Source organism: Hylobates moloch, unplaced genomic scaffold, assembly GCF_009828535.3.
Source record: "Hylobates moloch isolate HMO894 unplaced genomic scaffold, HMol_V3 SCAFFOLD_18, whole genome shotgun sequence".
NCBI classification, from domain to species: domain Eukaryota; kingdom Metazoa; phylum Chordata; class Mammalia; order Primates; family Hylobatidae; genus Hylobates; species Hylobates moloch.
Window position 1 is genome coordinate 44,278,138 of NW_026652293.1, and position 21,694 is coordinate 44,299,831.

A 21,694-nucleotide genomic window follows, 5' to 3' on the forward strand; every position below is an offset into this window, starting at 1 on the left:
GTCATGGACTGTAGACCAGGAAGCAGGGATTAGGCAGTGAGGGGAGGCAGAATTTATCTTCAGCGCACAAACACTTCGCCAAACTGTCCCCAGACCAGAGAGTCTGCTTCTTTTATAACCCAGAGAAAAAGAACAGTTGCTCAAGTCCAGCTGCAGCCTGGCCAGGGCCCTCAGACCCTCTCCTCCAGCAGGGAGAGCCAGGCTTATTTGTAACCATCTGTTCGCCTATGAACCAACCTCCCCGATGCTTCAGCTGAGGATCCCTTGGCACACTGTGTTAGAGAGAGCCCTAGGATATGGCTTCCATCGACTCGACGGGCACCCAGCTGGGAGGGACAGCTCAACTCTCTGTCCTCGAACCTGAAGAAGGACTCTATTTGCAGCATGTGGGAAGGCTTAACTGCAGCAAATACTAACAGCAGGGTCAATTAGAAAGGAGCTGACAATTTCAACCACTCCAGTTTTTTGAACTGGCCTTCAAAATTCTGCATCCCCTGGCCCCTGCCTGTCTTGTCACCTTCAAAGACTGTCACTCACTGCCCAGAATTTTATGGTCTAATAATCCCATACTGATTGCAGTTGCCTATATAACATGCTGTTTTATAGCTCTGCAAGTCGTTGCTATCCTTCTGGATAGAACATCTTGATCCTCACTGCTCTCACACTCACTAATTTTTATCCAGTCAGTTCCTACTAATCTCGTCACTTCAGGCCTCCACGCTTACCCTGGCTATGCCCTTACTATTGCATAAACACAATATTCACTTATTCACTCCATGAATCATTACTGAACTCTGCCACCGCCCCCCGCCCCCCGCCACCTCCAAGTGTCGTAGGAGCTGTGCTAGGAGCTGGGGATGTGATGGTGAGCCAAAAATGAGCACAGGAGCACTTTCCTGGTCTCTGCAGTCTCGTAAAGGCAGCAGATACTAGCCAGGTAATTATACACATGAAGGGATCATTACAGACTGTGGTTTGTGTTAGGAAGAAAAGGAATGGTTTCTTTGAAAACATTAACAAAGACACCTGACCTCCCTTCTCTGCTGTAGAGTGTGAGCTCCTCAGAGGCAAGGGCCTTGCCAGGGCTTTGCATCCCCAGCACCTAGCACAGTGTTTCTGGATCAAGGCGGATGCCCCATTACTAGAGTTGAGTCCTGGAGGCACATCAGAGCTGGGCCAGTAGCGGGCAGTGTTTGATGCAGAATGCCTAGGTATTTGATGCAGACAGCCTAGCTTCTTCACATCTGCCCTCACTTGGGCGCAGTTGTCTCTAAGTCTGGCACAGAGATGAAAATCTATCCCAGGAAGGAGGGACAAGAAGGCAGACAGCTGGGCAGAGCTTGATGATCACAGCCCTAAGGAGGTGACCTGATGTAATAAAACGGGCATGAAGCTTGGCATCAGACTGGCCGTCAGCCTCAGTGCTGAATTTCACCATTGATGAAACATTAGACAAGTTGCTTAATCCCCCTGAACCTCAGTTTTCTCATCTCTAACAGGAAAATGGTAGAACTGAGGGTAAGAATTTATTAATCTGTATTAATTTTGCCTGCTGAGACCCTAAGGCAAGTTGAAGGAGATGGCCACGGAATGGTGTTTGGTGCATTTTCACAAAAGGGGGCGATTTGGTGCTAATTTCTTTTACTGACAGTTCATTTTCCAAGGCAGCAGCCTAACAAATCATGGGGCCAATTAGTGTAAGAGAAACAATTGATCCTTGTACTCAGAGAGCTCAGCCCACCACCTCAGTGGTTTGGTGGTGTATTTGGGGACTGCTTCACACCACTAAATGGGAAATAATTGGATAGATGCAGCTATAAATTGCATGGCACTGCACGACACTCTGTTGCTTCTGATTTAAGTAGCAAGTTCTGTCAGTAACAGAAAAACAAAAGGTTTGTTATTCTGCATCGAAAAGCAGAGCAGAGTTGGAAGGGATCATTCCTGCCCCTTCATTTTACAGACTGGAAAATTAAGGCCCACTGAGGGAGCAGAAATGAGACGAAATATGTAGAATTTAGTTTCATGTCGGTTTCCTTTAACCCTTGTCTCATCAACAGTTTATCTTGGCAAACTTCTTAAACAAAAGGACCTGAAGATAAAAATAAGAAGATAGCTGTATTTAGTTTCCAAGGGCTGTTTCTCCAAAGTACCACAAACTGGACAGCTGAAACAACAGAAATGTTTTGTTGTATAGTTTTAGAGCCTGGACATCCCAGATCAAGGTGTCTGCATGGATTGTTCTTTCTGAGGGCTGTGCAGAAGACTGGTCCATGCCTGTCCCATAGCTTCTGGTGGATTGCTGGCAGCCTTTGGCATTTCTTCTGGACATATCACCATGATCTCTGCCATCATCTGTATATGGCCTTCTCTCCACACACATGTCTGTGCCCAGATTTCCTTCTTTTATAAGGACACCATTCATATTGGATCAGTGGACCACCCTGTATGATGTCATCTTAAATAAATACTTCTATAATGACTCTGTTTTTAAATAAGGTCACTTTCTGAAGTACTGGAGTTTAGGACTTCAATATATGAATGGGGGTTGGGGGCATAATTCAACACTAAACAATGACAAACAATTTGGATAGCAGAATATTTGAGCTGGAGAGCAACTACCATTTACGAAACAACCTCTGTGCCAGGCGGAACACTAGGAACTTTACCAGCATAATCACATTTAATTCGTACTCCAATTGAATGAACTCACAGATGAGGACACTAAGGTTCAGAGAAGCTAGGTGATTTGTCCAAGTTAACAAAAGTAGCACACATCAGATGTCGGTTTCAGATGCTGACCTGTGTCTCCTCCAAATCATGTCTTACCTCAGCACCCTCAGAAGTCATTGTTTGTCACGACAACCACCTGCTATCCACCTCATTTTATAAATGAAGACACCAGAACTTGGAATCCCAGTCGTCTCACTCCTAATGCAGCATCCTTTCCATTGGCTGCATTTTAGTCAATTCACTTTTTTGTAAGTTTCTCTCTAGCATGCAAGACATCATTGTGACCAAGGTAGAGGTTAATTTCAGACTGGGTGCAACACAAAAAGTCATTTTCTGTTAAATATAATGACCTCCTTTCTGCAGTGACTTGTGGCAAAACATGCTGTTTCATTTCCATTCAGGCGCACTCATTTACCTGCTTTCTATAATAATTTTACACCATGAGCTAAAATGTTAAAACCATTGGTTACATTACTAAACACCCACAATGGTTATTAGGATTCTTCATGCAGAAAGAAACAGAAATAAAAATAAGAATTTTAGAAGAATGAAAATATAGGCCATTAACGTACATTTGAAACTGTATTCAAGTGCACAGAGGCTGCCTAAAGTCTGGAGCCAGCCATACCTGGCAGCAGTCCACATCTGCCTTATGGGCTGTGTGACCTGGGGCAAGTTACTTAACCCTTCTGTGTCTCAGGTACCTCCATAGTAAAGTAGGGGAAATGATAGGCAAGGTTGTTGGGTGAGTGGAAATGAAGATTATATACGTAGAGTACCTAGCACAATGCCTAGCATATAGCAGGAACTCTATGCATAGCAACACCTCCCCTTTTTTAATGTAGTGAAAATAAAGTTTGAATTCTTCTGCATGTTTGGAGAATCTTCCAATTTTGGGAATCTGCACCCCGACTCACCCAACCCCTGGCTCAGAGGGTCAGGAGCACAAATTGGTTCCTTACTTATTCAGCCTGAACTTTGAAAAATGTTGTTGCTGAAAATAGAAAGGTACTGGCTGATAAAGAGGAACAAGATTATGTCTTTTGCAGGGACATGGATGGAGCTGGAAGCCATTATCCTCAGCAAACTAACACAGGAACAGAAAACCAAATACTGCATGTTTTTACTTATAAGTGGGAGCTGAACAATTAGAACACATGGACACAGGGAGGGGAACAACACTCACTGGGGCCTCCTGGGGGATCAGGGGGAGGGAGAGCATCAGGATAAATATAGCTATGCGTGTGGGCTTAATACCTAGGTGATGGGTTGATAAGTACCACCATGGTACACGTTTACCTATGTAACAAACCTGCATGTCCTGCACATGTATCCTGGAACTTAAAATTAAGTTTAAAAAAATACAAATAACATAAAACAAAAAAAGAAAGATACTGGCTGATGTGTATTGATGCAGGCCATGGGAATACAAGAAGGAACAAAGGAAACTGGCAACTCTAACATGAAGCACTTCTAAGCACGTGTGTCTTCTTAAAGACTCCCTTATGGTTTGGACCAGTGGTTGACTGAAGTGGAAGTGATAAAGGTCTTTTGTCTGCAGCCGACTTTCAGTTAAGTCATTGAAGTGCTGAGTACCTTGGCTTCTCCTGTTCTCAGAGAAAGGGAGAGGAAGTGGAGGTAGAGAAAGGAACATGCTAAGATTTAAATTTTTTTCCAACTTATCATGAAAATGCTCAAACGAAAAATGTAAAAGGATAATTCTAAAACTTAACCTTTTGCCATATTTGCCTCCTCCGATTCTCTCACTAGATAGGTTAAAAGATCAATAGATAAATAGATAGCTAGATAGTAAGTAACTATATTAGGTGTGCTCATGGCTGCTGGGGTTTCATTGCTTCTAGGTCCTTTTGGCGAACGGTGCTAGGAATATGTATTTTAATTCAAGTTTGTGTTGATATTTCCAATTCAAATTTAACATTACAGAGTTATTTCTTAAGTTTTTAAAGTATTTGTGTCTCATTTTTCTTTCACTGAAAATCTTGTTTTTTAATAGCAATGTATTTATGTATGTGCTTTATCTTAATGTATAACCAAAGACATTATATGATTATAATTCCAATATTAATTGCTACTTACAATAAACCAGGCATACACTTGCATGTCAATGAAACTTCCTCAAAGCCCAGGTCAGTCTTCTGCTACCTGGGCAGGTCAGTTCTCTCTGAGCCTGTTTCCTCCTGTCTAAGGTAGGAATGATGATGATTACTATATTGTTCAGAAATCTCTCAGTTGCAAGCGATGGAAAACTCACCTCGAAAAGTCTTAAGCAAGCAGCAAAAGGAATTTATTTATATAACTAGAAATTACAGGGTTAATGAAAATCCAACCTGAGAGAATCCAGGTTCTCAAATGACACCACAAAGCTTGAAACTCTTTTAGCTCTTTTCTTTTTCTGATGACTTGATTTCCAAGTGTTTCTTTTTCTCATCACCCTTTAGCCACTGCAAGACCATTATCCTGTGAGCTCCAAGGAAGTCCTCATCTGAGGAAACTACTGTTGGTGCTTGAACACTAAATCATGTAGTCATTAGACTGAGAACCTTAAACTTAGTTGCCAGGGAAAAGACCCAAAGAGCCTACCATCTACCAGATGCTCTGCTAGACATGTTAAGTGATCTTCCTTACATCCCTATGAGAAAGGAATCATTCCCATTTTACAGATGAAGAAACTGAGCCTCAGTGAAATAAGGTGACTTGTTCATGGCCACAAAGCCATGGAGGGATTCAAATCCTTCTATATATACTACATGCCTTCTGGAAATGGTGACAGGACAGCACAGTATACAAACTATATGTTTAGTAAAATAAGGAGCTCCCCACTTCCATATATGCACATGTAGTGCCAGCTTTAGAGAGCCAGGACTGCATCCTACTCATCTTAGTGTCTCCAGAACCTAGTGTACCTTAGCACCTAAGGGCTTTTGGGGAACGAATGTGAGTTGAATGAGACAGAACAGTTATTCTATCCCACTACCAACTGTGATTATACGTAGCCACATCCTTGATCACGGGACATAGATTTCAGTTGAACCCCAGTGTTAGGAAACCAACACTGAAGCAATTTTCCTTATTTAAGGGGTGTGTGTGTGTGTGTGTGTGTGTGTTTTAATTTCTCTTTAGCAAAATATGCTTCGTTGTCACTTTGGTGATTGCTAATTGATTAAACACACCTGGCTCCACTTTGCCTGTTAGACAAAGTTAAGTCCAACTCACAGGTCTGGAATACCCTCAGCTGGTTAACTAGTGCATCTCCCTATTTTTAGGCAAGGAATTCATGCACATCTTTCTAGACTGGTGTGTGTGTAGCATATGTTTAGAAAGCTGCTAAGAAGAAGAAGCTGACTTTTTATAGCTGTTGTCTAGTTATAAAAATTTAAAAGAAATTAAAGAAATGTTGAGAACAAAAGAGGACATGAGTATTTACTGAATTCCACCTCCTGGTTTTTTTCTTATTATTATTATACTTTAGGTTTTAGGGTACATGTGCACAATGTGCAGGTTTGTTACATATGTATCCATGTGCCATGTTGATTTCCTACACCCATTAACTCGTCATTTAGCATTAGGTATATCTCCTAATGCTGTCCCTCCCCCCTCCCCCAACCCCACAACAGTGCCCGGAGTGTGATGTTCCCCTTCCTGTGTCCATGTGTTCTCATTGTTCAATTCCCACCTATGAGTGAGAACATGCGGTGTTTGGTTTTTTGTCCTTGCGATAGTTTACTGAGAATGATGTTTTCCAATTTCGTCCATGTCCCTACGAAGGACATGAACTCATCATTTTTTATGGCTGCATAGTATTCCATGGTGTATATGTGCCACATTTTCTTAATCCAGTCTATCGTTGTTGGACATTTGGGTTGGTTCCAAGTCTTTGCTATTGTGAATAGTGCCGCAATAAACATATGTGTGCATGTGTCTTTATAGCAGCATGATTTATAGTCCTTTAGGTATATACCCAGTAATGGGATGGCTGGGTCAAACGATATTTCTAGTTCTAGATCCCTGAGGAATCGCCACACTGACTTCCACAATGGTTGAACTAGTTTACAGTCCCACCAACAGTGCAAAAGTGTTCCTATTTCTCCACATCCTCTCCAGCACCTGTTGTTTCCTGATTTTTTAATGATGGCCATTCTAACTGGTGTGAGATGGTATCTCACTGTGGTTTTGATTTGCATTTCTCTGATGGCCAGTGATGATGAGCATTTCTTCATGTGTTTTTTGGCTGCATAAATGTCTTCTTTTGAGAAGTGTCTGTTCATGTCCTTTGCCCACTTTTTGATGGGGTTGTTTGTTTTTTCCTTGTAAATTTGTTTGAGTTCATTGTAGATTCTGAATATTAGCCCTTTGTCAGATGAGTAGGTTGCAAACATTTTCTCCCATTCTGTAGGTTGCCTGTTCACTCTGATGGTAGTTTCTTTTGCTGTGCAGAAGCTCTTTAGTTTAATTAGATCCTGTTTTAATTGTTGATGAAACAAAGGCTTAGAGAGGAAAATGGATAGGGAATCAGTGGAGTTCAGAGAGAGACCTGGACACAGGATCCTGCTGACAGATTCATTCATAAAAATGTTTACTGACAAATTTATAAAGACAAAGGAGAATGACAATTGCCAGGGGCTGGGAGGAGTAGGGAATGGGAAGTTGTTTAATGGTAGCATGAGTTTGGGAAGACAAAAATTTTATGGATATGAATGGCAGTGATAGTTGCAGAACAATGTGAATGTGCTTAATGCCACATTACTGAGTACTTAAAGATGGTTCAAATGGTAATGATAAATTGTATGTTATGTATATTTTACTATAACAGTACAAGCATAGATGTACAAAACCCTTACTGTATACGTCAGGCACTGTACTTGATGCTTAGGATAAGAAAAGAAAATGTTGCTGCTGCCTCTGGTGGCGGAGGCAGACACTGATCAATTCATCCCCATACATAATGGCAAACTGAGGGGTCTCTCCCACTCCCAGTAGAAAAATCGAGAAAGTAGAGAGGACTTGCGTCATGGGAACCTGGTCTGCGCTGGAAGGTCAGGGAAACTTGCAAAAAGAATACACATCTCTGCTGAGGTCTGAATGGGGGAAAGGAGTTGAGCTTTCTAGGCAACTGGAACAGCATATGCAAAAACCTGAGCGTGGTGCATTTGAGAGACTGTAAAACACCAAGGTGGTGGGGAACAAGGGGGCCTGTAGTGAGTCAGCATGGGGAAGCAGCCAGGTCATACAGGGGACTTTGCAGGTCCTGGCAAGTATTTTGGTCTTTATCCTAAAAGCGATGGGAAGCTTTTGCTGTGTTTTAAGTACTAGAAAGATGTATCAGATTTGCCAGGTTTTCTTCTCAATCTCTTCACCCTGTGGTGTGACTGTCAGAGGAGAGGCCAGCATAAGTGGATGAGGAAGGACTGAGGATACTGCAGTAATCCAGGCAGGAAATGATAACTGTGTGACCTGGCATTTGCTGGTGGAGATGGAGAGGAGTGGACAAGCAAAAGGTATTTGGATGGTGAAATTGACAAGATGGACTTGGTTATAGGGGATAAGAATGAGGGAGACTGAATGGGCTCAAGGAGGGTTAGGTGACGGTGCAGGCATTAAATTCGAATATGAAAGAAAAAACTATCTTATGTTTTTCTTTATTAAATAGCATATTGATTGTAGCAAAAATTAGCATAAATAAGAAGAAAATTACTAGTAGTTCCATCACTCAAGAGAGAACTCTTGTTATGTACACATATATGGATATGTGTACATTTTTTCAAAAACAGGATCATATTGAACATAGTATTTTGTAATATGCTTTTTTCACTCAACAGGATGTTGTGAATATATTTTCAAAGCAAAAAATACACACTTCCACAAGATCATTTCTTCGGTACTGCTTGCTATTTCATCTTACAGCAAATGCATTTTCTTCAGCCGGTCAGCTGATGCTCAACATTTTTGGACATTTCTAACTTTTCACCATCCTAACAGCACTGCAGGGAATATTTTGTACTCAAGTTTTTGCCCAGGTATTACGTTCTTTCTGGATAAGTAATTAAAGAAGAATCATAGAGCCAGTGGATGCACATCTTTAAAGCTCTGAAGCATACTGCCCAGCAGCCCTCCAAAGAAGTTGCACCAAATCACACTTCCACCAATAACAAAACACCTATAATGGCTGACGGGTACCAAAGTCTATAAATGTGCCTTGCACTATTCTGGTCACTTTACATATATTAATGTATTCATCCTCATAACAACACCATGAGAGAGGCACTATTATCCTTATGTTACATGTAGCAGACCAGTAGCCCAAAAAGATACCTGTTTCATCACACTTTGGTCAATATTGGGTATTATCTTTTCTGTTTTTTTTCATTCTGGTGGGAAAAATGGTATCTCATTTCATATATGTTATATGAATCAATTTAATATTTCCAATAGCATTTTGGGTTCCATATCATTCCTTGTATTATACAAAAAGAGAAAAGAAGTCTCAGAAAGTTAGAGTGATGTGTGCAAAGCTACACATCTAGTAAATGGTAGAGCTTGGATGTGAACTGCATTTCTTCTGACTCCAGAGTCCATATCTTTCCTCCATTATCACACCACCTCTTCAGCGAGAGACTACGTTATTTGGAAATCTGGTCTTGTCCTTGAGTAGAAACTTCTAGAAGATTTCAGGATGCCAACCCAGGGAGCACTTCACTCTGACCCGCTCCACTGAGTGTTTGATGATGGGTTGCCTGGGGGCTGGTGCAGAGGTTGCCTCATTGGCACCGCAATGTAGCAAGCACATCCAAAAATATGTTAGAAAAGAGAAAGGCCTTTGTAATGAGCCTGGGCCTCCCTTTGTCTTGTGAGGTTTTAACTACTGTAATTGCTTGTAGTATGAAATAGTGTTTTTTCATGTATCTATTTTTATTCTGTGTCTCTCTGCTTTTCTGCTTTTTTGTTTTGTTGTTAACTCACTTGATTCCTGTTGGGTATTTTTCCTGTGAATAGTATTGCCTCGGGAAAGCACACGCTGTCACACACACACACACACGCACACACATACTAATAATATGAAGGCTAAATAGGGTAGAATTTATTCTTTTAAAAAAAGCTAATGGTAAAATCTTCAGCAGATGACTTTCTAATCCATACTGTATTTAATTGGCTGTATTGAACCATACTACAAATTAAGTCCTCTCTGTAATTTATTCTGTCAGACAGTAACCCTCCAAACAATTTGATACTTCATTTAAACATTGGTAAATGGCTCATGGAAATACAAAGAAAAAAAGATTTAATGATGATCAGATAAGAAATTCTCTGTTCACAGAATGAATCCTGTGTGAAATGTTATGAATTAACCCGAATCATTTATTCATTGAACATGTATTGAGCATCCACCATATGTACGGCTTATCTTAAGGTGACTTGGTCTTTCTTTCTTTTCTTCCTCCCCATTCATTCCCTTCATCCTGTACTTCCTTTCTTTCTTCCTCCCTGCCTGCCTTCCTGAAATATTATGTAGCACTTACTCTTCAGAAGGTGCAGTATTAGGAGCGTGGGTAAGATTGAGAAGAACCAGACATGGATCTTTCTCTGAAGGGCCTAACATTCCTGAAGGAGAAAGAGAAAACATGTGCATAGATGTTCCCCACAAAGTCCTGTTCTCAGAACCTAGCTGCCTTCACACATTCAGTCTTTTCTGCCTAAAATGCCCTTTCTTCCTTATTTTCTGGAGACTTCCCATCTATCCTTGGAGCCTCAATTCAAGGTCACCCCCTTTGTCAAGCCTTCTCTGATGCCCTTCCCCCATTCCTGCCCCAAGCCTATGTGACACACTGGGCACAATTTTAATATAAAGCTTGTTGTATTATATTGTGATTGCTAGTTTCTTTGCCTACCTGTTTTATGAGACTGTGAACTCCTTGAAGAAGGGACTGTATTTTATTCATCTGTGTAGCTATAGCACATAGCAGGAGACCAGCAACATAATAGGCACTCAATAAATACACATGCTGTGAGTAACTGGATGAATGGATAAATGCGAAAGAAGTGCAAAGCATCCTGTGTAGAAGGATAAATATAGTGCAGTGAGATCTAGGGATGGGAATTATTATTCAGGAAAATGGAGTATCAGGGTAGGTTCCTTGGATGGGCAACACGTCAGAGCTATGCCTTCCATCATAGGTACACTATAGTTCTCTGAGCTGATGAAGCACAGGCCAGGGCATCTGCAGAGAAAACCATGTGAGCAATAGCACAGAAGTGGGAAAGTACAAAATTCAAAGGGAGAGTAATGAGCTCCTCAGATTATTTGCAGCACAGGTCAACTGAAGTTCATGCATAGGAAGGTCAGATTGGATTGAGTACATCGATACCTGGATTGTCCTTGGAATTCTTTAGTGATGACTTTTATCCATGATGCAAAGAAGAGTTCAAGATGGGAGGAATACATGAAGCTGTGGCAGAGAGCTAGGGTGTTCCTGAAGGCTCTACTTTTAAGACAAATACCTGCTTTGATTTTGGCAGTAGTTTAATATCTAGACTAAGTTTTCCCAAGACAATAACTTTTCAAAAGGAAATGTGGAAGGGGGCAACCAGCATCTGCCTTTCCTTCACCCTCTGTCTCCCACTCTGGCCAGTATTCTCTGGTTGTTCTCCCAGCCACCTCCAGAACTACCTGCAAGGCCCCAGGAACTGACTGCAGAAGCACTCCTGGGATGGAGCCGTTCTTATGCCCTAGGACCAAGGGCTGTGCCTCACCTTTCTGCCTCTGGCTGCTCAACAGGTGCCAGAGACAGCCAATTCCTGAGAGTGAACTTCAGGGCCATGCTGTCTTGACCTTTTTCTTTGAGAGCCTGGTGGCCAGCCTGTACCCCAAGCCCTCTGATTTATGACCCTCCCTGATGTTGGATACCTGCCTGAATCCAGAACATTCTCAGTTCTCTCCCCTTACCCAGTTCTCTTCTTCCCTTGCCTTCCTCGTCCCAGCTTATCAAGGGATCATCTTTTTGTTGTTGGTTGAGGGAGCCAAAAGTCTAAGGAAAGGAGACTTTGATTCTGTGTAATCTAGTTTCCTTTTTTCAATGCTTTGTCATCCTGAGGAGGAAAAACACCTGGGTTTAGTATTGGTCCTGGCATTTCAATCTCTGACCTTCAGTCCCTTTATGAATAAACAGGATTGATATTTAAGGTTCCAACTGTCTTTGATTGTGCTGATAAAGTCTACTTGAAGACATGGGGCAATTTTGAGGCTCAGTGAACAAGAATTTGCATGATACTCTAAGTTTCTAAAGCGAATGTGATAATGCAATTGTGGGATTAGCAGAATTCTAATGTATTTGTATTTCTAAGTATCTATGTTACATTTGCATGGTTAAGGTTGGAGAGAGGGAAGACATAGCCCCTCACTGACTCTTATTTCCAAATGAATGAGACACGTTCAGAGCAATCCTTTTTAACATGTCATAAAATTAGCTATGAGAGAGAATAATGTTACAAATATCTTTAAGCACTTCACGCTCGCACTCACAGCTATACTCTGCAAGACAGTATTAGGTATCATCAGGCATTAAAAATGTTTTGATTTTAAAACACTTAATGAGGATTCCCAGATAAATTAAAACATCTCCATCTGCTGTCTTCCCTGGTAGGTGATATTTTACCATTGCACAATCATCTCCAAATCTAATTCCACCAGGAAGACTTCTAATCGCAGCTTAATTTTAGAGCAATATTCTACTTGGCAATCAATAAGGCACTGTCGTCAAACTTTGATTTAATAGGAAACGTGGATAACATTCCCCACATTATGCAGTGAGAGAGATACTTTCAGGAAAGGAGAGAAGAACATCTTTGTCTCCCACTTTTCCCTGCTGCCTACCATTCTAGCACACAAAAGCCTATAAATCAATGCCCCCATGTTGTGCAAATGTAAATCTCATCAATTTTACATCATTAACACCATGAAAAAGCCACCACTCTTTGAGCAATTTTCCTCTGCTAGCTAAATATGTCCTCCTAATAAAACAAAAATTAATGGGTCCTAATTATTTTGCTAGTAAATATGTCCTTCTCTGCCAACTTATTTGTGTCAAAAACCATTAGACTTATACATTTGTTTTATTGCCACTGGAGGGACTAGGGTAACTGAGCAGTCATACCACCATTAAAGCATGATATCCAGTGGGCATTGGGCAGCCTGGGCAAGCGTGAAGCCATAGAGAGAGTTCTAAGAGTAGTCAGAGAGGTTAGTGAATGATCAGACCCTGGAAGTTTAAGGTAAGTCAGAAAATTCTACTGCCGCAAATGACTTATAAGGTCAAGTGCCTGGAAAGATTGCATCCGGCCAAGAGATGAACATTTTAGAAGATCAGTGGTCTAGAACTATGGTGATGATCATCATGAAATCCAGAGGCGCACTGTGCCAGGAAGCTGGTTTTGTAGTGGGGGGTCCTAATGGCTTAAAAGGATTTGGGAAGACAGAATAAGAGCTTAGAGAGTATCTACTCCAGTGGTTCCCAATGTTTTCATAATTTTCTCTCTCCCTCCATGGACTCAGTAATGGGGAAGATTCTGTCTACCAAAAAAACTGCATTTGCAATCATCCATTTTCCTATTTGGACTATTTAAACCATAACTAATTGCCAGTAAGAGAATATACTCAAATATGAGCTAAGGAATATTAGCAACACTAAGCTGATATAATTCCAAATAAATGGCCGGTGCAGTGGTTCGCACCTGTAATTTTAGCACTTTGGGAGGCCAAGGCAGGTGGATCGCTTGAGCCCAGGAGTCTGAGACCAGCCTGGGCAACATGGCGAAATCCCGTCTCTACAAAAACAATGAGCCGGCTCTGGTGGCATATGCCTGTAGTCCCAGCCACCCAGGAGGCTGAGGCGAGAGGATCACTTGAGCTCAGGAGGTGAAGGTTGCAGTGAGCCAAGATTGCACCATTGCACTCCAGCGTGGGTGACAGAGTGAGACCCTGTCTCAAAAAAAAAAAATTCCAAATAAACTTGGCATTTTCATTTGCATGCACATAGAAATGTGTAGATTTATTAGGAATAATTACAGATTTCTGTTTAGTTTTTTGAGATTTTGAAAATTGCATGGGGCCTCTTTTTGTTACGTTTAATTACCCCTAAGGATCTAGGGCTTTGGGTTATGAGCCGTTGATCTGGTACATACCTCCCATTTACTAGAGGGTTAAACTTGAGGTACACAGGGGTACAGTGGGTGCCTTGTGTTTACACAGTAGCTAGAATTCAGGCCTCCTGATACCCAGTATAATGAAAAGGCTCTTTATAAGGACTTTAAACATACCATAAGCACCCATATGAATATATAAGCCTTTACAGAGTACTGTTGAATGAAGATTGTTTCAAGTAGGTTTAGTATAGGAAAATAACCATGAAGATCACCATTACCCAATAGGATGGTGAACATTATTTGTTGAAGCTCAGATAATGAAGGCATGAAGGTCAATTATAAAAGATTTTCAAATTACTAATTATCAATCTCAGTTTACTTTAGTTCAACAACTATAGGACAGGCATAGTGCAAGGTGCTAGGATGACAGAGATAAGGAAGACAGAACCGAGTGGGAAAGACAGACAAGGAATCATGCAAACATATCAGAGAAGGAAGACCTGTGAGAGTAAGGAAGTCCAGGGACCAACATTGGAGGAATTCATCAGTTCAGTGTCATTAGAAAGTAAAGTTCTACAGAAACACAAATGAGGGTGGAATTATTTCTCCAGGGAGACGGAAGGCATGCCTTGTTCAGAGGAAGTTTCACACAGGTGGTCCTATTTCATATGGCCATTGAAAGAGAAACAGGATTTGGGCAAGTGAATAAAAAGAGTTGATGTTGCAGACAGAGAAACCTACCAATGAAAAGCCTGAGATATGCATATTCCTGCCTCTACCCCAGGTGGTGACTTTGGGCAAAACAGAGAAAGGCATTTATTCCTCAACACACTCTATCACCATCAGCTGGAAAAGTGTTGTCACCATGCACATCTATAGTTCCATGAATGTTAATAATATTCCCTGGAGTTCTACAGTGTACCTCCTCCACCACAGCACACACAGTCCCTGAGTATTTAAGTAAATTAAATATCAATCCAAAAGTTGGGCTGGGATGTGTCATGAAAAAAGATCAAACAGAAGCCTACCCATTGAATTAAACTGGCTGGCTCTAGCAAGCTGAATAAAGCCACCGTTGCAGATGCTTATTCAGCATATGAACAATCCTGTGTTTCTCTCTGGTCATAGCATTAAGACCATAGAGGGAAGCCTCCATTTCTCAAGGGCAGGCATAGCTCTTTTTCTTTCCATCTGGACTAAACAGCTTTTCCAAAGCCCTTTGGGCCTGTTCACACATAGCTGAAACACATTTCTTATTGATCAACAGCTCGAAGGGAAAGTCCCCTGAAATATGTTCTTCCTTTTTTTTTCTCTGATAGGCCCTTCAGCATCATCATGCTGTTCATGAAATATCCTACATTGCAAAGGACATTACAGATCACCGGGCCTTTGGATATGTTTGTGGGAAGGAAGGGAATCACAGATTTGTGGCCATTAAAACAGCCCAGGCGGTGAGTATCCCTATCCAAGAAGGGAGACTTTCCTTGGAACTCTGGGGGGACAGTCCAGTGACTCCTTTGGCCTTTGAGAGCCCACTCTCAGATATGACCAAGCAATGTATTTCCACTGAAGTTGATGCTCACATTCCCATCTAGAAAAGATAAACGGCCTTGGAGCAAGGAAACATGCTCATACCCATCCAGTTTTTTCTTTTTCTTTCTTTTTTTTTTTTTTTTTTAACTAATGGGTATTTCCTAATGACTAATTATTTTCCTTTATGATTAAACTGGATGGAGGCACCGTATACAAATAAGTTTCCTTGTGTTCATAGCCTCATTTAAAAAGAAAATAAGAGAAAACAAATAGCTGTTTTGCATAAGGCCTACCCTAATTTTATTGTATTCTAAATCACTAATAAATAAAACCAATGCCTTTTATGCTTATGATTATTATGAATTTGCAAATATAATTAGTCGAAGAAATGAACTTTAGCCTAGATGCAATTTGCTAAACCAGTATAAACAAGGTAGAATTAATTAAGAATGGAATGCTTTCAGATTAATAGAAAAAGGAAGGGCTGCGGGTTGTCACCGCAAAAACAAAAATTTGTTGCTGCATCTCAGTACCATTCCCTTATGATGTGCCTTACTACCTTTCACTCCAGGCTGAACCTGTTATTCTGGACTTGAGAGATCTCTTTCAACTCATTTATGAATTGAAGCAAAGAGAAGAATTAGAAAAAAAGGCACAAAAGGATAAGCAGTGTGAACAAGCTGTGTACCAGGTATACCTGTGAATTTATCCTTGCGCTGGAGATCGGGGCTTCAAATAAACACATGTAAAAACTGACAGTCAGGCCTTCTCTTCCTGCTGCCAAGTAGAAATAAACGAAGATGAAAGATTCCTGTGTAAATTACAGGACCCAAAGCAAGCCATCAGAAATTATTCCTTATTCTCTTAAACTCTAGACATGTTAGATGAAGTGAAATCTCGAATCCAGAGAAAGATTTCAGGGGCGGAGGACCCAAGAAACACAATTGCTTTTGCTATTGTTAACAGTGTGGGTGGAGGTGGGAGTGGCTCTAAGGGTTTTGACTTTTCTGTGTTTTTTCTACCTTGATGACCCACCAGCCTCTTCTGCCCAGAGCTGGTTTCTTTACTGTCCTGTAATTTCTGAATGCAGTCTCACATCTCTTCCTTTATGTCCTCTGCTTTTCACCCTCCCTCTCCTTACTCTGCAATAGACAATATTGGAAGAGGATGTTGAAGATCCTGTGTACCAGGTAATTTCTGAAACTAGTCGGGGTTTTAGATTCAAGAGTGACTAGACCTGTGCCAGAGCCATTTTGTCAGAAACCTGAAGAATCCACTGACTGTAAAACCTGGAGAGAGACCAAGATTATTTCTGAGGGTGAGGGCTGCCAGCCCCTCCAGGAGCAAATTTCCATAAAAACTAACAGAAGTTTGGCCGGCATCGGTATCTTGGGATTTGGAGATGCGCTTCTCCCTTCTTGCCTCTGCCTCGGCCCCCTTCACAGTCTGTAAAAGTTTGATCCCAGAGCTGAATGTTTTCAAGAGTCTCTTGAATATTCTGAGTTCATTAGAGAGAATATGAATAATGAAGTGGCTTCTCTGAGTTAAGAACCAGAGGTGGGGGCTGACATTTTGGTAACATTTCAGCACAGACCCAAAGGATGGTTTCTAAGCTTTAGAAAGGCTATGAGGAGGGCTCTCTGACCCCCGATGGGGCAAGCTGACCCTCCGATTACCTGGCTCATGCCATAGGAGCTGTTGGGAGGAAGGGAAGAGTGACCCTAAAGACACTTCTGCCCCTAGCTTTCTCTGGACTCTCTTCATGATCTGCAGCTCAGTGGTGGGTAGAGAGATGATCTCTCTTGGGGTCAAGTATGTGGTCTGTTCAAACAGAGACGCAGAAAAAAAGGGAAGAGACAGCCTCTCCCTCCCCTGTGCTTATTCTCAAGGAGAAAAAGAAGCCCCAAAAATGACTTATTGAACACAAAGGAAAATCTTGAACTTACAGTTCTAACTGGGATGCATAGGTGTTCTTTGTGTGTGCATGTGTGTGTGTGTCACATATGTATTTTATATAAATGCTTATTTTCACACAAAAATCTGGTATTGCTACAATGAAAGTAAAATAATGTAGATGACTTGAAGTGGAAAAATATCTCATGTATATGGCAAACAAAAGCCAAAGATGCACGTAATGACATGCTCTTGCTTTAGAGTGCTGAGGGCCGAGGATTTGTATATAATATGAGCTTCACCCCCTGGCTCACTGGGTTGCACAGAATGAAGAATAATAGCCTTTTTGAAATGTCTCAGTCCTAAAACATGAATGTGGAAAAATCGATTTAACGTATTTAAAAGTGAGAATGCAAAATAAGGTGATATGTATGGGATAAAGGAGTTTGGGGCTTCTGAGCTCTTCAGAGTTTGTTTAGGATTTTGAACCTTAGGGAAAAAGGGATGCCCCTCAACTGTAACCCATACTTCACAAAGTTTGGGATCCCAGGCATTCCAGTGAGATCGCGTTCTCACTCAGCAATACCAATGTATTCAGATATTACTGAGACAAATTGCCATTGAATGAAGAGGTTATATCTCCAGAAAGATCTGCAGAGGCTCGATGCAACCACTGCTGAAATATTGACCAGCAGACCTCTGCAGTTTTCCTTATGAAAGGCAGGAATGTACAAGGTACATTTTATTTCAATAATTCAGTTGTGTCTTTAAGGTGTTTTCTCTTGTGCCTGCTTCTTTAATGCTCACTGTGATTTGTATCTTAATTTCCAAATGCTTGTTTTTCCTTTCTTCTTTTTCACCTCTGACCTTTCCTTTCTGGCTGCTCCTGTAATAGTACATTGTGTTTGAGGCTGGACACGAGCCAATCCGTGATCCCGAAACGGAAGAAAACATTTATCAGGTATAAAATTGCTTGCCTCTTTTACAATTGCACCACTACTAGTACGTGCATAAATGTACTGACAGTCTAAAGAACCAAGGGTTCTGTTGATCATTCCTGGCTTGTTAAAATACCTTTGAGTGAAATGGCTTCTAGTTCCTCAGCAATTTACCAGTGGTTTTCACGCCTTGTTGTTGATGTTTAATAGCTAGTTAGGTACAGTGTTTTACTTCTGAATGGATCTGAACTATTTTAAGTAGAAGCAAAATAAAATGTTCCATTTTACTAAAGTAATACATTGCAGAGCTGCTGTCCATTATACAGTTAGGGTCCTTCATTTCTCAAAAGAATGTGCTCATCAAATTTCTTAAAAAGCCAACTCCGCTACTGAAAATAAAGCACAAATTTAATTTCAAATGCTATGTGAAAACAACATTGAGAATATTAACTGAATGAAAGTACAGCTAAAGGCTTTACCCTTATTTTTAATTGTGCAAAGAAAACTGAACTTTTTAAACTCATTTAATTCTCACGAAGATGTTATAAACTAGATATTTTAATTCTGTTTTTATAGGGTGAGACTCAGAGAGAGAAGCCGAGTAGCTTTCTCGGGGTTGTGCAACTATTTAGAGCCAAGATTCAAACCCAGGCATGGGTGTGAAGGCGAAGCTCTAGCTCCTTCTGCCATGGTCTTCCACCAAAGTGCCTGTATAATTGCAGTAGAGCAGCACATCAAATAGATATGATGACCTGCGACTTTTCACTCGTTAGTATTGTAGTCTCAATTTGAAATAGAAACATGATAGGAGAAGAAAAAATTTTAATGTATTTAATAAGTGATTTTAATTTTGTTAGTTGTGTGGCCTATTCTGCCTTGGGTGTATATTAGTTGTGTAATAAAAGTAAAACATATTTTCAATTTCTATCAAATGCATAGAATTCTAAATGACTAAAATACAACGTTAGTTCTACCAACAACTTGGTTTAAAGTTGTCAGCCTTGTTGAATAATATTTTCTCTCCACTGGATCTATCTGGATTCCATTCAAATGTGAGGTTGTGCTCTGAGATTTTTTTGAAAGTCGTGGCTTACCAAGTATCTTTAATAAGAAAAGTTGCATTTGTCCTGAGTGTCAGATTTGGAAGTATATACAACCTTACAGTATCTGAATATAACCAATCATCCTAGGAAGAGAGGGCCCCTTTTAAATAAAAGGAAGCTTTGCAGTGTTACAGGTTTCTGAATCCAGACTTAGCTGTAGTTGGCAGGGCCCCCATTGAGCCCTGTAGGATTGCAGTGGGGGCGGGGTGGGGAGGGAGACAGCCTAGTGTACTGGAGAGACCTGCTTTAGCTGGTGGAAAGCTGGATTGTAGTCCAGGCTCTCTTACCAACTACCTTTGGCTAAGTGGTAGTGGGCAAGGCACCTACCTTCTCAGAGTCAGTTTCTCCCTTGATAAAATAGGCGAACAATTGTTCCCTAACTCACAAGCTCATGTGTAGAATGGAAAGAAGAGGTGTCATCCTGGGTCACAAAATGTGGAGTCTGGCTGTGTGGATTCAGTATTTTAGTACAAGTACAAACTCAGCCATTATTTTAACCGTCAAGTATATTTTTTTTTCCTCTGGGCTTCAGTTTACTCATCTGTAAAATGAGCAAGTAAAATACAGGGCTCTCTCAGGCAAGACCCTTTAATGTTTTTTGCAATTACTGCTTTACCATAGGAGTTTGATTTTTTTTAGAGAAACACCTTAGCTTGTTTTACAGGATAATAAGACTCAGAAATGGTGGAGGTGGGAAAATGTGCGTGTGCACATGCGCTGATGGTGGGCCAACTCTGTGAATGGGGTTTAAGTGCAATATCTTATCTCTCACAACAACCCCATGTGGCTTGAATCATTATTCCCACCTTACAGATAAGGAAAGTGAGGCTCACAGTGATAAGGTAACTTGCCCAGGGTCCCAGAGCTAGCAATAGGTAGAGCCCCCACTGCAGGTCCCTCTGACCTCTGTAAATAAAGAAATAAATCCTAAGGCTGCTCTCAGCTCAGAATCCCCTGATTCTGAGTTTCACAATTAGATTCTAAGTCCCTTTCAAGTCACTATCTAAAAATCACACTTGTTTTAACAGCTCTGACCTCCAGATCTTCCCATCTGTCCATCATTAACAGGAAGCTACCATTTAAGGGAATGAATATTTTATCTCCTTCTATTGGAAAGTCCTGTGGTCATTCTCTTCTCCTGCTTTGCCACTCTGCTGGGGCTCAATTTACTTAATAAGAGATAAGCTCTTGGGCCTGAAGATAAGGCTGGGCTTTTAAGGGGCTGCTATTAGGAGCCTCCTTCTTTTTTTTTTCTTAAGGGCTTGTGAGTGTTCCATAGCTACTTCTCCTGAATGGCAGTGTTTGTTAATACTTCAGCTTGGCATAGCCAGTGGTCTCAGCTTTTATTCACCTCCTTGCTTTCTGGAGTGAGGCAGACGGTCCTGGAGACCTTTAACTCTTTTGTGAACTTGAGCGGAGAACATAATTTTTGTATCTCAATTTCCTGGGCTATGAAATGGGGTTAATATATTCTCTGCTCCTAGCAGTGATGTGAAAACGTAAAACGAGGAGGAGAGCAGTTGGTTCATAGTAGGTTCTGTGTAAACGTGAGTTTCCCCTCCTTCCTTGCGTGTTGTCAGTTTCAGATGCTGTTGAAGATGTCTTATGATCATGTTTTAAGTGAAATAGAACATAACTTGCTCACCACATGTTGTTGGAGAGCCTAGCAGAAATCCTCAAGCTTGCTTCACTTTCCTATTTATAACTCCAACAAAAGGGATGCAGAGGCTTTTGAGTAAATGTAACCTCTTTTTTCGAGATTTTTCTAATAGTCTTGTTTTCCCAGCTATATTAATAATAATAATTGCCTTTTGCTTTGCATGCCTCAGAAAAAGTTATCAGCTGTATTGAAGTTATCAGCCTCCCAATACAAAACATTTTTACACATCACTTAATTTTGATCCTTCCAATAATGGTGACATAGGAAAAACAGCTGCAATGACTATCATTTTGAACATAAGAAAATCAAGTTCCCCCAACTGAGGTGCTGAATACAAGGTCAGAACCTTCAATTCTAAATCTAGTGTTCTTCAATACCTGAACAGCCTTCCTATATAAGCAAGATTTCAGCTTTCCACATGGGCATTTTCCAAGTTCATTCATTCAAAAACCACTGTTAACCATCCAATCCATGTCAAGGATCATTATTTTTAAATGATGAGTCTCCAGGAAATGTTACCCAATAAAGCCTGGAACTGCCTCTCCACACTATTAATTAACATGCTGCCAAAATAGAAGTAAAAGTGTCTTCTCTATGTATAGTATGGAATGTGCTGTTTTTAGAGTAATTTAACATCTATTCACTTATTCATACAAAAAAAAACCGATTATTTATAGAAC

At 40.8% G+C, this 21,694-nt stretch overlaps 1 protein-coding gene across 18 annotated transcripts in view; it reads left to right on the forward strand.

Annotated features, from left to right (window-relative positions):
- The window catches only part of DAB1 (DAB adaptor protein 1), an 863,435-nt gene that overhangs the window by 773,568 nt on the left and 68,173 nt on the right, over nt 1-21,694 (forward strand). For 13 of the 18 annotated variants that reach the window (XR_009210852.1, XM_058430794.1, XM_058430808.1 and 10 more), the window contains 4 exons: nt 15,207-15,338; nt 15,992-16,111; nt 16,572-16,610; nt 18,209-18,274. Coding sequence is in view for 17 of the 18 variants with exons in the window: in XM_058430794.1 (XP_058286777.1) it covers nt 15,207-15,338; nt 15,992-16,111; nt 16,572-16,610; nt 18,209-18,274 (357 nt within the window). In the remaining variant the exon portion in view is untranslated. The remainder of the gene's footprint in view (nt 1-15,206; nt 15,339-15,991; nt 16,112-16,571; nt 16,611-18,208; nt 18,275-21,694) is intronic. The other 5 variants (XM_058430802.1, XM_058430803.1, XM_058430807.1 and 2 more) reach the window with 2 other exon arrangements.